Here is a 13,833-nt window from a genome sequence, read left to right as displayed (position 1 = left end):
CTTCTGACATTGGCTCTGTGAATGTCTGTGTTTAGAGGAGCAGCAACACATATTCAGGATTTGAAACCCCCAGTGCATTTTAATCATACAGAAACTGAGCTCAGTGAGAGGGAGGGAAGGTATATGTTATCTGGGGTTATGGCCTAGCCTGCTGCTTCCTGTTTAAAGCCAAAAAAGGCATTGCCATCATCTGACCTGCACAGCAAACAAAGTTTTACTCACTGATTCATGTACCAAACCCAGGAACTTATCTGTTGGAGAGTCATCAGCCTTGATTAAAAAATTTGGAACAGTGCATAATTTTCTCTCTTGGTATTTTATTTCAGTAATTAATTAATCACTCTCACTATTAAAACTTACAACTTTATTTTAACTGAAAAAAAGAGGAAAGAAAGTGAAGCATGCAAGCATTCCTCTTTCTGCCACTTCCAGCATTAGAGTTCAGATCTTAAATTATTGCTGTGTTGTCGTCCTGAGCTTCAAGATGGACTGAAGACCACACAGAAAATACAGTTCCCACATGTACTAAGATGAATGATATAACCTTGAATATCCAAATAGAAGAAAACAGCTTTTCTAAAGAAACATCATTTGGCTGTGCTTAGATATACATTCATTTATTTCTCCAAATGCAGGTAGCCAATTTGGAGTAGACCAGTCATCTCTGCTTACACACAGTTGACTATTAGTTTCAATTTTATTTCCTGGCACTAAAACTCATTGGAGGCTGATGCTCAGCAGAAAGGTACTGTCATATCTTGTGGCAAGGCTCTGCGAATACCGCAGCTGTATAAATTAAGGCCTCAGTTTTTCATGCTGGTGAAATCCAAATTGTGCAGAAATCAAGTATTTTGGAAGATGAAAGCAAACAGAAAAATGCTAGTAACTTTACGTGCTCCTCCCTCTGTGAAACCCACAGCTAGCGCCCATGCTACAGCTTCCAGAACGAAAGCTGTTCAGTAATTCATTACCATACCCAGGAGCTCCTGATTTTTCAAACATACTTTAATCTCTGTTTCTAAATAGCTATTCTTTCACATTAGAATTCCCAAGCACTTACTACATGAAGATTGACGTAAAAAGAAATGAAGGATAAGCCTGAAATCACAAGTGTGTGAGAAACTCCTTCCACGAATAGTAAGTCAGAAGCTGGTATACACCACAGTCACCAAGCAACCAGCTAGTAGCAGCAGCTTATTTTGGCAAGATGCTGCTGAGTGCCAAGTGGCTGCAAAACCTGCCTGAAGAGCTGGGAAATCGGCAGTTCTTCCCTTAAACTCCAGGGACAGGAGCTGCACTCCTCTTAGTAGCTCTCATCTCAGCTGGCTGAGTTTGCATAAGCTGCAGCCATAGCTGTGTAGACACTGCACGAATAAATCTGCTTGCGTTCAAAATGTTTTAGATGAAAGACTGTCCTAAGAGTGTCACCCACCACCCAATCCAGTGAGATCTGCATACTGCCTTGCACGGGTGCCCTAGTCACTCGCCTAATTAAGCAAGCTGGCTCCAAGGAGTTGGGGTGTACCAGCAAAGCACAATTCTCCAGCTGCCTGTTTTGCGCAAGTACCGACACCTTTACAGAGTGGAGTCTAAAGGAAGTAACACCCTTTATCTCATGCAAATAGTTTTGTATGTTTCTAAAGAAAGTTTTACAGAAATTCCTTATCTCCTGCATGGCTGTAACAAAAAGATTGTCTGGATCACGCTCTGATTTGCTGAATGCCACTGCTTTCACTCTGAAACGATACTTTAACAAGTATGCACTTGTGGAACAGCATTTCAAGAAAGCTGTCATAGTCTAAAAGGTTAATGTGCCTGCCTTAACTTCACGGAGACTGTCTCAGGTTCTGGAACAAAGAGCAGGCTTATTTTGTAGAAGTTTATTCATCAGCAGATCAAAACAGTTAAGACTTACTGAAATACAAATTAAACCTCTGAGGAGGCTCTATCAACTAAGATCCTGTAAATCTTATTTTATAAACCTGGTAATACTAATGAATTCAGGGCGAGATGACAAGAGCTCTGAGAAACTCTTAGCCTCTTCCTGGCAACCAGCTGAAAGCAACAACTATGACAGATTCTGCGTGCGTAGGTTGCATTTGGGGAACTGGGATTTTGAAGTTAACCATCGAAGAGTCAAAATACACAGAATATACACCTTCTGATAATAAATTACCAATTTAAATGGGAAAAGAGCTGATCAGCTTCCACTTGGTAAAATATGTATTTTCATCATTCATGATGATTCCCATCCCTTAACATCAATGCTTTCTTAATCGTTTTGCTTACTTGAGAATTAGATCATCACTACTGTGCAACACAAGATCTAGCCAGTCTGTACTGTCTCCAACAGTGGCCAGAAGAAGTTTTCAAAGAAAGCTTAAGATGCTCATAGTGGTAATGAATCTCCCAATGCCACCGATCACATAGGTAAAATACAGTTCTTACATTCAGCAGACCAGTTTCTCATACCTTCCTACTGCTTTTGTCATTTTGTTCTGTTGTTGGGGGTTTTGTTTGTTTGTTAACTCTACGCTGGTTTTGAATTTAGAAGTGCCTTAGTTTCAGCACTTGGAAGCCTGCTCAGTTCAGCTATTTTTAACGCTCTGAACTTTCATTTAGCATCTGTCCAAACTTCATCTGCAGCTTCAAATCATTATTCCTAACCCAAATACATTCAGAGACTAAATATATACCAACTTTTATTTATAGTAAAGCGGAAAGTAATTATAGGCAGATCACATCTTTCTCAAGTCTTTCCTCTTCAAGTCTACATGCAACATAGCTCCTTTTCTCCCAGCTAGCCGCTTGTTTGTGTTTTATACTCTTAAAATTGCTCATTTCTGATGTCATAAAGTTCCTGTTCAGTGAATCCTACTCTGACTCCTTTTTCTACCAATCCTCCAGCAATGCTCGTGTCTTTAAAACATTAGTACAAGTCTTTAACAGATGAACAGGGAAACCACCTTTGGACACCAGATGGAACAAAAGACTTCTGTAAGCCTTTATCTTAAGTTAAAAAACAGCAATAAAACCATACAAGAACTACTACCACCACCTTACAGGCAGCAATAGAGTATGTTAACCTGCAAGCTGTCCATCCCCTATTATAGTTTAAAGCAATGTTTTTGTCCCTCCTCCTTCACTCACTGGTGTTAGGTCTATCTGTACTTTTCACAGGGGACAGAGCAGAGATGTGAAGGACGCCCTCACAGTTTCTTATGAGGACAGTGAGAGCTGAGGGCATTGAACACTAGCTTTAGAGCTCTGAGAACACCCTGTTCCTGATGCACACTGAAATAGTCCATGCTCTTTACTGTAAACATTTTTAACACAAAACTTTTGCAGCAGCTACCTGCAACTGAAACACAAGAAATTGCACTTGAACACAGGAATACACTGCTTCACTGTGAGGGTGGTTGAACACTGGAACAGGTCGCCCAAGGAGGTTGCGGAGTCTCCATCCTTGGAGATGCTCAAAACCTGACTGGCCGCAGCCCTGGGCAACCTGCTCTAGCTGACCCTGCTTGAGCCAGGGGGTCGGACCAGATGATCTCCGGAGGTCCCTTCCAACCCCAAATATTTTGCGATTCTGTGAATGTCATAATTATGCAAAAAGATCTTAAATCTCTAGAAAAGTCATGGTCTACATTGAAGCCTATTGGCTTAAAGGAAAACAATAATCACAATATTCACTGTCCTTCTTCCTTTAAAATTCCACTTAGACATTCCCTGCTGATACTGCCTTTTGCTTTGACGAAGGTTATTGTTATCATTTTAATGGAAGCCAAAATTAAAGTGGATTTGTTTAGCAGAACTGTCATGTTTGTAATACCAAAACAACTTAGATACTGTTCCCAAAAAACACTTTCCCATGAGTAGCCATGGAGTGTGACGTGTAGTTGTTCCTCTGCAGTAAGACTAACTGGGCGCCATCTCATTAGATGACAGCTAAGCATGATTGTCACCAAGTTGAGCAGAAGGAGAAACAAACTGGGCTGTTAATAGAGGTGCCATTTCTCACACGGTTTATTGATTCCTCCCCAGTTATCAGAACCAAAGGTTTCTCTAACATACACAGACTGCCTACAGAAAGCAAAAAATAGTTGACATAACGTTTTCCTTTCCTCTCCAGCCTCTCCTTCCTCTCCCTTCCTTCAACACTGGGGGCTGAAAGCAGGGACAGTGTCCGTCTGCCTTGGATTTCAATCTGTTATATAAAGAAGTTGACTCATTACAATAAGTTTTTATCTCAGCTCTGATTTTATTTTCTATCAAAAATAACTGGATCTTCACAAAACCCAGATTAATCACTAGCTCCTAACCAGAGTAATGAATGTAAAATTTTTATATTCTGCGTTGAAGTTTCCAGATTACTGTGTTTGAAACAGGCAAGCATAAAGTTTAATGTTATACTGAACAAAAACTCATGTCATTTATTCTAAACACAACTAGTATTTATTAATCATCCACCTAGGAAATGTTGATTGTTGCTTTTAATATTCTGATTAAACAAGTAAAATGTTTAAAATACGGAGTAAAAGTTCTTGTCTGTGATAAGTACAGGCCATCTCTCACTGGTCTGTAGAAATCTACACCTGAAAGCTTTTATTTCTTTTTAAAAACAACTAAAAATAGGGCTTAAAGCAATTTTGATAACTATTTTTAAAACCACAATTGAAAAGTCAAAATTACTTTTAAAAAAAGTAGATCATATGCAAATATGTCAGAGCTTGAATTCACTAACAGGTTATCTTGATTCCTAAGTCAAAGTATTTGTTTTATAAATTAGAAAGAAAGGGGGTAAAATTGTGAAGTGTGTGGACTTTAGTAAAATTATATCTTGTGAATTAATATCAAAGCTGACTGGAGAATGCCTGCAAGCAGCACTCAATGCAAAGTTCCTTCTTCAGGAATTCTGAATGCATTTGTCTTCATTATTTCACTAGCTCCAGGAAGACTGACTTTCTGAACACATACAAGAGGATCAGCCTGCACATATTCAGTCACCAGCTAGCATGGGGAGCAAGGTATAAATTGTCACAGTAAAAAGCTTTGCCTTCTGTTGGTACTGAAGGAACAGAAAAGGCGTTTCAGGCTGTCACAACAGACAGGCTTGTTTACAAGAAGATATATCACATTGAATCTAGTCCCCCATAGTTGTGGGGGACATGGGTAGAAGGGGAAGCTTGCAGCATTTTACCCAGACTATCAATGATCTTATTAAATATTTATATTAAAAAAAAAGCATCCACTCTCCCTTTCAGTGCTATGAAGTTCACATAAAATTGGACACAAATGCTACTTTCTTCAAAAGGACTGGAATCAGATACTGTAGTGCAATTAACTTGTACTATCTCCACTGAGAAAAATTCTGTATCTTAAACTGATGCTTAGGTAAGAGAAATCTAACCTTCAATGAACCTCCCTGGCATCTACTAAGTTTGACAGCTTGTTCCAAATACCAAACTCTTAAAGAGCAGCAAGAGAAGACAGAATGGTAGCAATTGCCATGTGACACATGAAAACATCTCTGTGAAGGACTATTTACATTTATATTACATTTGCACAATTCATCTTTTAATACACTTGTAATTTAAAAGCATATTAAGGCTTCTAAAGCAAAAGTGTGTCACCTTAAAAAACACAATAGCAGAAGGTCACTGGATTCCAAACATGTTTTTATTTTGTATTCACTGCCATAGAAAGTAATCTAACAGCATGGTCATCACTGTTAATGGGGGCGGGGGAGGAAATATGGTTTTTCTTTTCCTGAACAAAAGATGTGATGTACATAACAAGTCCAGTCCAAAATTCTCATGTTAAGTACAAAAACAGCTATTTGAATTATAAAATACTGTATGTACAAGTAAAAAAATGTTCCAGGAGGTGCTCAACAGATTTTCTAAACTTTCAAAGGCAAATCTTCAGCCAGGGTAAATAGCTTGTTGTCTTCAAAGATGAGCATCAGTTCATTTGAGCAGAATGCCTGAACCTTTATCTTCCTACATTACAGCTGAAACAGACTGCTTTTCATCCCAGCCAGGGTAACATGATGGTCCTAGTGATTAAGGTGTGTTTCCTCGAGCTATTAATTTAACAAGCACTCTCTGTATATATAAAAATGGAATTTCAAAAAAAAAAATGTATACAACAACTAGACTTTATAAAAATATAAATCTATAATTTTACACCAGGAATTATCCAAGTTAAGTTTCCATTTTCTTAAGTCTTAACCATTAGGAATTAATTTTTGTCTTTTGGAATCTTATCTATGGCTAGAATGTAAATTTAAATAATGTGAAATTATTAGCTAGTGAAAAGAATTTCAGGAACTATTTTCTGTGTTTGTTTTGCCTAAAATTATCAGATTTCTGCATTCTGCAGTACTCCCTTTATGGTATTTGCACATATTATTTTCAAATATGTTACCAACAAAGTCCACATCTACTTCTTTCAGAATTTTGACCTTTTTCAGTGTTAAAACCCAAATAAAAAACATCCCATCATCCTCACTGTGAAAAAAACCCAAATAAATAAAGTTAGACAGTACTTTATTTTTCTGTACTGCATTAACTCTTTACTGTGCAGTGGAGGCAATAATAATACAGCCATTAGATGAAGGAATGTAAAATAGAATACATATTGGAAAAAATAGACTTCTACAGAAGTGTATATATATATGTATATATATATATACACACACATATATATATATGTCTACAATGCAGTTATTGTCACTTCACAAAAGATTCAATTTACGGACTGAGCAATTGTTTATAACTTCATCAACTGGAGTTCTTCAGGAAGAACTAGCTTTCAACTTGGACAGCAGCATTTCATTCTTACGGCATTCCTGTTAACAAAAAGCAGACAGATCAGGTAGTCACTCTTAACTCTTTCAGCTGTGATAGAGATCTTCACATCATCAAACCAAAGCCTCTTACTCTGAAAGATCTCCAAGATGCAAAGTAGTATGGAGTGAGTGATGAGCTGCAGATATTTCTGATTCATCCAAAATATTGTTCCAATGGCATATTCATTAAACTTTATGAGGTACAAGCCAAAAAGAATGTTGCTTGATCATTAGTCTAAAATTGTTATAAGCAGCTAAAGCAAATCCACCTTTTTACTTATAAATTGAAAACCCTGAAATCAAGAATACTGATAGGTGATCTGGAACATCACAAAACCATTTGCAAAAAAAGTTAGTGTTCATGGAACAACTCTAAGTCAAGAAATGTATGTACATATGCACGTACTATCTGGTCTGAAACCACTGCCATTTTAAAATGTGTGTTTGTTTTTAAGGTAAAAGACAGGATAGACAAGGTAGAGTACAAATGCTCTCACCAGGGCAGCAGAAGACAAATGGCTTCTGTACGCTTAAAAAAAGGAACCGAAAACCAAAAAACCTCCATGTCTAAGTGCTGCAAATGGGGCATAAAATTCTGTCAGTCATAAATGTAGCTAAGCCATCCCTGTCAGTCTCCCAGAGCACACAGTCCACAACAGGAGGGAACTGTCTCAGAACAAACCAGGACAAATTAGAGAAAGATGTTTTTTCCCCAAACGTTGGAAGCCAAAAGACAATTTTGTTGGCAGCACTACTTTGTCATTCATTATCAAGGAGACAATAACTAATAGAAGCACATTATGATGATAAACAGAAACCAAGGAGAAGCTAAATCAATGAAGTATTAAAGAGTACTTTCACAGTGGTTAGACAAGAAGGCTGGCCATTTCCTTTATTAGACTTTTAGGAAACAAGTACCCAGGACAAACTCAGTAATCCACCAGCTCTCATCTACAATACAGATTCTTCTATCACAAAGGGCATGCATGCACAGGACACCTAATTAAGTCTTGAACTAAATGCCTTCAGAAAGTATTATGACTAGCAAGACTCATTCTGATAAAGAATCTCGCACACATTTCCATCGCCCTCTCTGCTCCAATACCTAACTGCTCACAGATCTCCAAGAGATTCCACTGGGAAACTTAAATACAACGCTTGCTCAATAACAAATTAATACCTCCCCAGAAACAAGGAGGGATGCAAATCCATCTGTGACAAAAGAGTTTTCAGAGTCCAAGAATCATGTGGAGAGATCCACCAAGAGACACTGTGAACATGACATTATAAGCGTTGTATAAACACCGATACATAAGTTAATGCTTAAATCAAGCCAGAAACTGTAAATCACTGAACATCAGAGCTTAGACACTTCTAGAAATCTTAAAACATTGAATCGCTTCATCTTCCATTTTCTGAATTTTTTTTTATATATATATATATATATAAAAATATATATATAAACACAACACACCCCACAACACACGCATGCACATTCACTCCTTTATCCACCAGCAGGCATTTTCACTTGTAGACTAGCTTTCATATAAGGCTCTAACATTATTCTGCAATCAAGTTTCCTACCTAGATTACTGGGCTACTGTATATTACCCCAATTTTGCAGAATTTTTAAGCAACAAGGGTCAAGGATCAATCCTTTGTGTTTGTTCCAAGATGACTTAACCTACTTGAATTACTTCCATTGTCAACTCCTAAGCAGGAGTCATGAATTGAATTCCAGAAATTTGCCTTTCCTCCCATTACTGTGGTACAATGTACCTCAAAGACCTAACACCTCATCCCAAGGATATGCATGATACACAAAGAGAAGAGAGTAGAAGAGGTCTCATTAGCTCTCATAGCATTAATACACCTAAAACAATTATTACTTAAGCCACTAATATTATGCCGAAAAGTAAAGCAGCCATTAGAATTTACTCCTGAAAAATGAGCCTGTGACCTGCCTCTGCCATCATGGACTTCAACGGGAGCGGAATTAGTCAGCTGTTCTTCCAAAAACCCAGCCTTATCACCAATTAGTTGCTGAGATTTTCTTTAATGTTTAGGCAACTCTGCAGCTGATTGTCCTCTAATATCTAATTATAGTATTTATAACAACAGAAGTCATTTATTGCCCTCTGTCAAGTTGCTGCTCAATTAGATTTTAAACAAGCTACATTATGAGCCTTAAAAAACACACAGTTAATGTGCTGAGAAAACACTTCAGCCATTCCAGCAATCAGAAAAATGCCCATTTCTCTGTAACAGAAAGCTCATTCTCAAAATGAGACCACCAGCGGTCCCCAGACCACTTCTCTGTGATTTAACTTTGAGAAGACTTCAGAAGAGAAATTCAGAAAGAAAGAAAAAGTTCTGGGCAAATCTGTATATCTAGAAATTTGCTCCTTACTAAAAGCAAGGTTTATGACCCACTTCAAAGCAACCAGCATCGCTGAACAGAACAACTTCATAAGCAACTATTTACCAGCTCAAATACTCACCAGTCTACATTAGCAAAAATGCTCTTACCTCCTTAAATTCTTTCACTGTTTTAAAGTAAAGCCTCTGTTTCTCTAGAAGCTCCAAATATTCATCATTCAATTGGTCTCTTCGCATTTTGTTTTCTTGCTTCTTTTTTTCCATCTGTTGGTATATAAGAAGAATAGAAGATCATATACTGTGTGTGTATGTATGTATGTATATAGGCACAGATATATACATATATACAAAGAGACACAAGTGTCTACTATAGACAATGGGAGACAGATCATTCAAATGATACATAAGTGATACCACTGGCTGGTGCTTTCAATACAATGAACTTTTAGGCCAATTCTTAACAAAAACAAACCAAAATACCCTAAAGCTAAAGTCTCAGTGTCAGTGGCACTACAGGTAACATTCAGATTTGAACTAAGGTGTACATCTCTGCAAGACCAGAATCTTGCCTACTAAACAGTGCTCCATCAAAGATGATTCAGTGAAGTTAATTAACAAAAAAATTGAGATTTTGGATGAAACACTGAGATCTTGATTTGGTGCTTAAGTTTGCTGTATCAGTCACAGGGGGGAGGCATCTCTACCTTACTATACAAGCTGTATTTGCGCAAGACCTACACTTAAGAAATCTCTTTTCTGCCCTCTTAACTTCATCCAGAGTGGAACATGCCAAGTTGTGCCAAGCATAATGTAAACCCCTAAGAGTGAAGGGGATCAGTACTTATTACAGAACAGACTGCCTTCCTCTCAGGAGTAGTCCTAAGGAAGTCCTTCCATCATAAGCACCACAGACAAGGTTGCTGCTAGTCTACAAAGTAAATTTTTCCTGCTCTTCTCTGGTGTTAAGGAACCACCACATGAATATGCTTGTTGTATTCCTCTCCTGTTTCAAATGCCTCTCCACAAACAGAACAAGACAAGAGACAGGAAAAGCATTATCATATGCATCCCACTCCTTTAGGATGAGGATAAGAACTATATTGCTAAAACCTCAGGTTCTGAAGAGATAAGACCCTATTACTGTCCTTCAATAAATTTCTTCTTTTGTGCGTGATCATGAAAAAAATCTTTCTTGACATATTCTTCACACTGAAAACTAACTGTCTCTCCTCAGAAAGTCTCATGAATATCTGTTATCACACAGAAATTCTTGTTTGCAAGTTACTTTTTCTCAGTAACAAGTATGTTTGATTTCCCTCTAGGCCTCTTTTACAATGTGGTTACAATATGATGGGCTTTGAAGACTGAAATTTATCCTCAGGTATAAGGTCTTCAGGTCTGTACAGAAAACAATTTAAATGGTCTTTAAGAGAGCATCAGGGTAACTGACTGTGAGCACTTCTAATCTACTGCAGATGGAAGTAGAATGGATCAGACTAAATCATCAAGGTGGTGGATAACCCTTGCTGCATACAACTAGTTTGTCTCTTCAAAACAAAGCAATTCAAGGGACTATTGCTAGGTGAGGAATAAGTTAAAAAAAAAAAGAAAAACAAGGCGGCTTCCACTGCAGAAGCAATCATTTGTTGTCAGGTTCTTCACTGGCATTGGTAAATCAACCATTAGAAGGTACCGTTTGATTATCTATTCTATCATTAATAATTCATTTTTGCTCTCTATGCAGATAGGCTTAACTTTTTCATTCAGAAACTTTCCAGTTAGCTTCCTCAGTTAGCCGCAACTGCCAACTCCTGCTCATCCAGATGCTTATCAAAAAATTAAATATTAGTTATTAGCTATAGCTGTGACCTCACTCACAATATACCAGTGGCAAAACTGCCAAGGGAGAATACAGCACAAGTGAGGTAAGCTGCCATTGCTTTCAGCCACCATTAGAGGTGCAGAGATTGTATTTTTCCCCCAAAATAATGACCGCCATCCGACATGACATCTCCCGTTCCCTTACCCCTCCCTTCTTTGTGCATGAAGCAGCTGAAACTTTTGATTCCATTTGAGAATACAGTAAGAGTACTGCATAATTTTATGGACTTCAAGGTTATAAGGGTCCATTTGCAAGAACCTGAAGGAAGCCACTGCAGAACTCTCAAGCTGCTATCACTCCTTTGATTTGCTGAGCTGTTACCCATTTCTATATGCAAAATGGAGGACAGGAGACAAGAGAGCACTGAACTCATGGACAGTGTTTGCTGCAGTTGCTTTCTGCTGCAATTAAAAGAATGTCAGTCTTCCAAAAGAAATATATGCAACTATCTTCAAGCTTATCTTCACTAGAGAACTGCACTGTTTAAGTATTTTCATAATCTTTTTCACCTCAAGATCCTCATTGCATCAACAGCCTTGATGCACAGCGGTTTCAAGTGTCAAAATCACTACAATGCCACTCAAACTCCAATGCTACAAGCTGCCTGCCAGGAGAGAAGTGTTATAACACCTCTGCTCTATTCTATTCATTAACATTTTGGTGGTGAGCACTTCCTCGTGGATGTGAAGAGGAAAGGACTTGTAAGCTGCTTAAGTAATTTGCACCTCACACAGATTTCTCCATACATAGTTATTATCCAAAAGGTTTTCTGAAATAATTCTGAGCTTCTAGCAAAGAAAGTGAGAAGAGACCTTCATCCGATTCTGTTTAATGCCTTCTACAATCTGCTCCATCTGCCGTAAAAACTGCTCACGAGAACCTGAAGAAGCCATTGCTCTGGAAAGAGAAAAAGATAGCAACTGATAGGAATGCATGGGACAATGTTTCATCGTATCTTTTATATATACCTAGGTTCAACTATACACATTGCTTAGAATTCTAAGTAAAAAATAATCTTTAAATCACTGATTTCAGGGAACATGCAGATCTTCAGCTGGTATAAACTAAGAGAGCCCGTCACAAGTGTTCTCCCTGGCAGTACAAGCTTAATGCTTTCTCAGGAGAACAGAAATAAATTGCTATTACCTAACCAAAAGCAATGCTGCAAACAAACTATGAGCAGCTGATGTGAAAATAAGGAAGGTGACTAAAGGACTAAGAGGTCAGTAAATATTCTAAACGCAGCTTTGTATCCTATTAGGAAAAGCCCAAAAGTGATTTTGGGCTCGTAACATACCTTGAACAAATTAAAACAAAAAACATTCACAACCCCCCAAAAATGTGCCAAACTACAGCACAACTTTCTACTGACTGGACAGAATCAAAAGGATTTAAATCGCTGAGCAAAACAGATCTACGATCTCTGCTGCAAAAGAAAACATCTGAAATAATTCCTGGGTTTTGTACCAATTAAAGGTTTTGGATATCACAATAGGAAAAAAAAAGTGTTTAAAAATAACTCAAAATTTCTCACCCAAGACAAAAGGACACAAGTATATGGAAACAAGTAAAGAGATCATGAATTGCTGTGGAAAAAGAGTCATATAACTTCACAACAGAATTTTAAAAAGATATAGTAGGAAGAACTGTTTAGAACTACTGAAACAGCCATTTACGCCAGACTTTTTTTTTCCAGAAGCCAAGAAACCAGAAAGAAACAAATGTTGGCTGCATCACAGACTGATATTTGATCTTGAACTTCCAGTGGGACCATGGTTTTACCTAAAGACTTCACACTTCATCAAAACTTTATTAAACAGAGTTACTCTCTAATAAATATGTCTGAAATATCTCTGAAGTCTAATGTTTTGTACATAATGCAGTAACCACAACTTCACAGAAATGAAAAAAATATTTCAATTAATGCCAGGAAAATTATGACTGAATGATTTTTTTCCACAAATGCAATTGAAGAGCCAGATATTAAAAACATATGTTGACTATATGTCAGGTAATATCAAGTCTATGAGTCCCCAAACACTACTTTAAACAGAATTCATCATTGTATTTCTTAATATAGTTTAAATGAAAAAAATTCTAAGCAATTTTTAGACTGATGCCCCCTCCTATTTTTCCAACCAGCCCTACTACTCATCGCAACTACCAAGAGAAAATTGACCATTACTTACTGATGGAAGTTGTCGTGAATAGAATTCAGCAAGTTAACCTGTGAATTAAAAAAAAAAAAAACACCAGAATATATACACTGTACTTTGTCAGAAAGGATTTTCACGAACAGTAAGATGAAATTCAGATCCAAAAACTGACCACACAAATATTGCCCTGACAAGCAGTCAGCTGTATGAAAATCACTATGGGCTTCTTCTTGGAAGAGAAAGCACAACCCCTCTGTGTCACTGAAGTCTATCCCAGTGGAGGAGCCACAGTAAAACGAAGCAAGCCTTGCACAACAAGTGAGACTCTTACTCATACTGATGCCCCATTGCCCAACTGAGAATCTTCCTTTAGGATGACCTTCCAGATTAAACTAATTAAGTAAGAGGGCCTACACATGTGTTGAAGCTTGACATACAAATACATGACAGGTAATAGCTCAGTGTTCAGCACTGATGGTACACAAGTGTATGTAGACGCTGTGTTAGGTTTGCATAACTGGTCTTAGTTGTAATGACAAAGTAGAAGAAACAAGGTTTCA

At 37.6% G+C, this 13,833-nt stretch overlaps 1 protein-coding gene across 1 annotated transcript in view; it reads right to left on the bottom strand.

Annotated features, from left to right (window-relative positions):
- Nucleotides 1–4,244: 4,244 nt before the first annotated feature.
- Nucleotides 4,245–13,833, bottom strand: part of CCDC93 (coiled-coil domain containing 93) — a 56,797-nt gene continuing 47,208 nt past the window's right edge. Inside the window, exons 20-23 of the mRNA XM_013959743.2 lie at nucleotides 13,307–13,344; nucleotides 11,930–12,014; nucleotides 9,386–9,499; nucleotides 4,245–6,856 (exon numbers count right to left, since the gene is read on the bottom strand). Of these exons, the coding sequence (XP_013815197.2) occupies nucleotides 6,803–6,856; nucleotides 9,386–9,499; nucleotides 11,930–12,014; nucleotides 13,307–13,344 (291 nt within the window). The 3' untranslated portion in view covers nucleotides 4,245–6,802. The remainder of the gene's footprint in view (nucleotides 6,857–9,385; nucleotides 9,500–11,929; nucleotides 12,015–13,306; nucleotides 13,345–13,833) is intronic.

The sequence above is a fragment of the Apteryx mantelli genome, chromosome 6 (assembly GCF_036417845.1).
Source record: "Apteryx mantelli isolate bAptMan1 chromosome 6, bAptMan1.hap1, whole genome shotgun sequence".
In the NCBI taxonomy this organism is placed as follows: domain Eukaryota; kingdom Metazoa; phylum Chordata; class Aves; order Apterygiformes; family Apterygidae; genus Apteryx; species Apteryx mantelli.
Note: the sequence above shows the minus strand (reverse complement) of the source record. Positions and strands in the feature narration are given on the sequence as shown.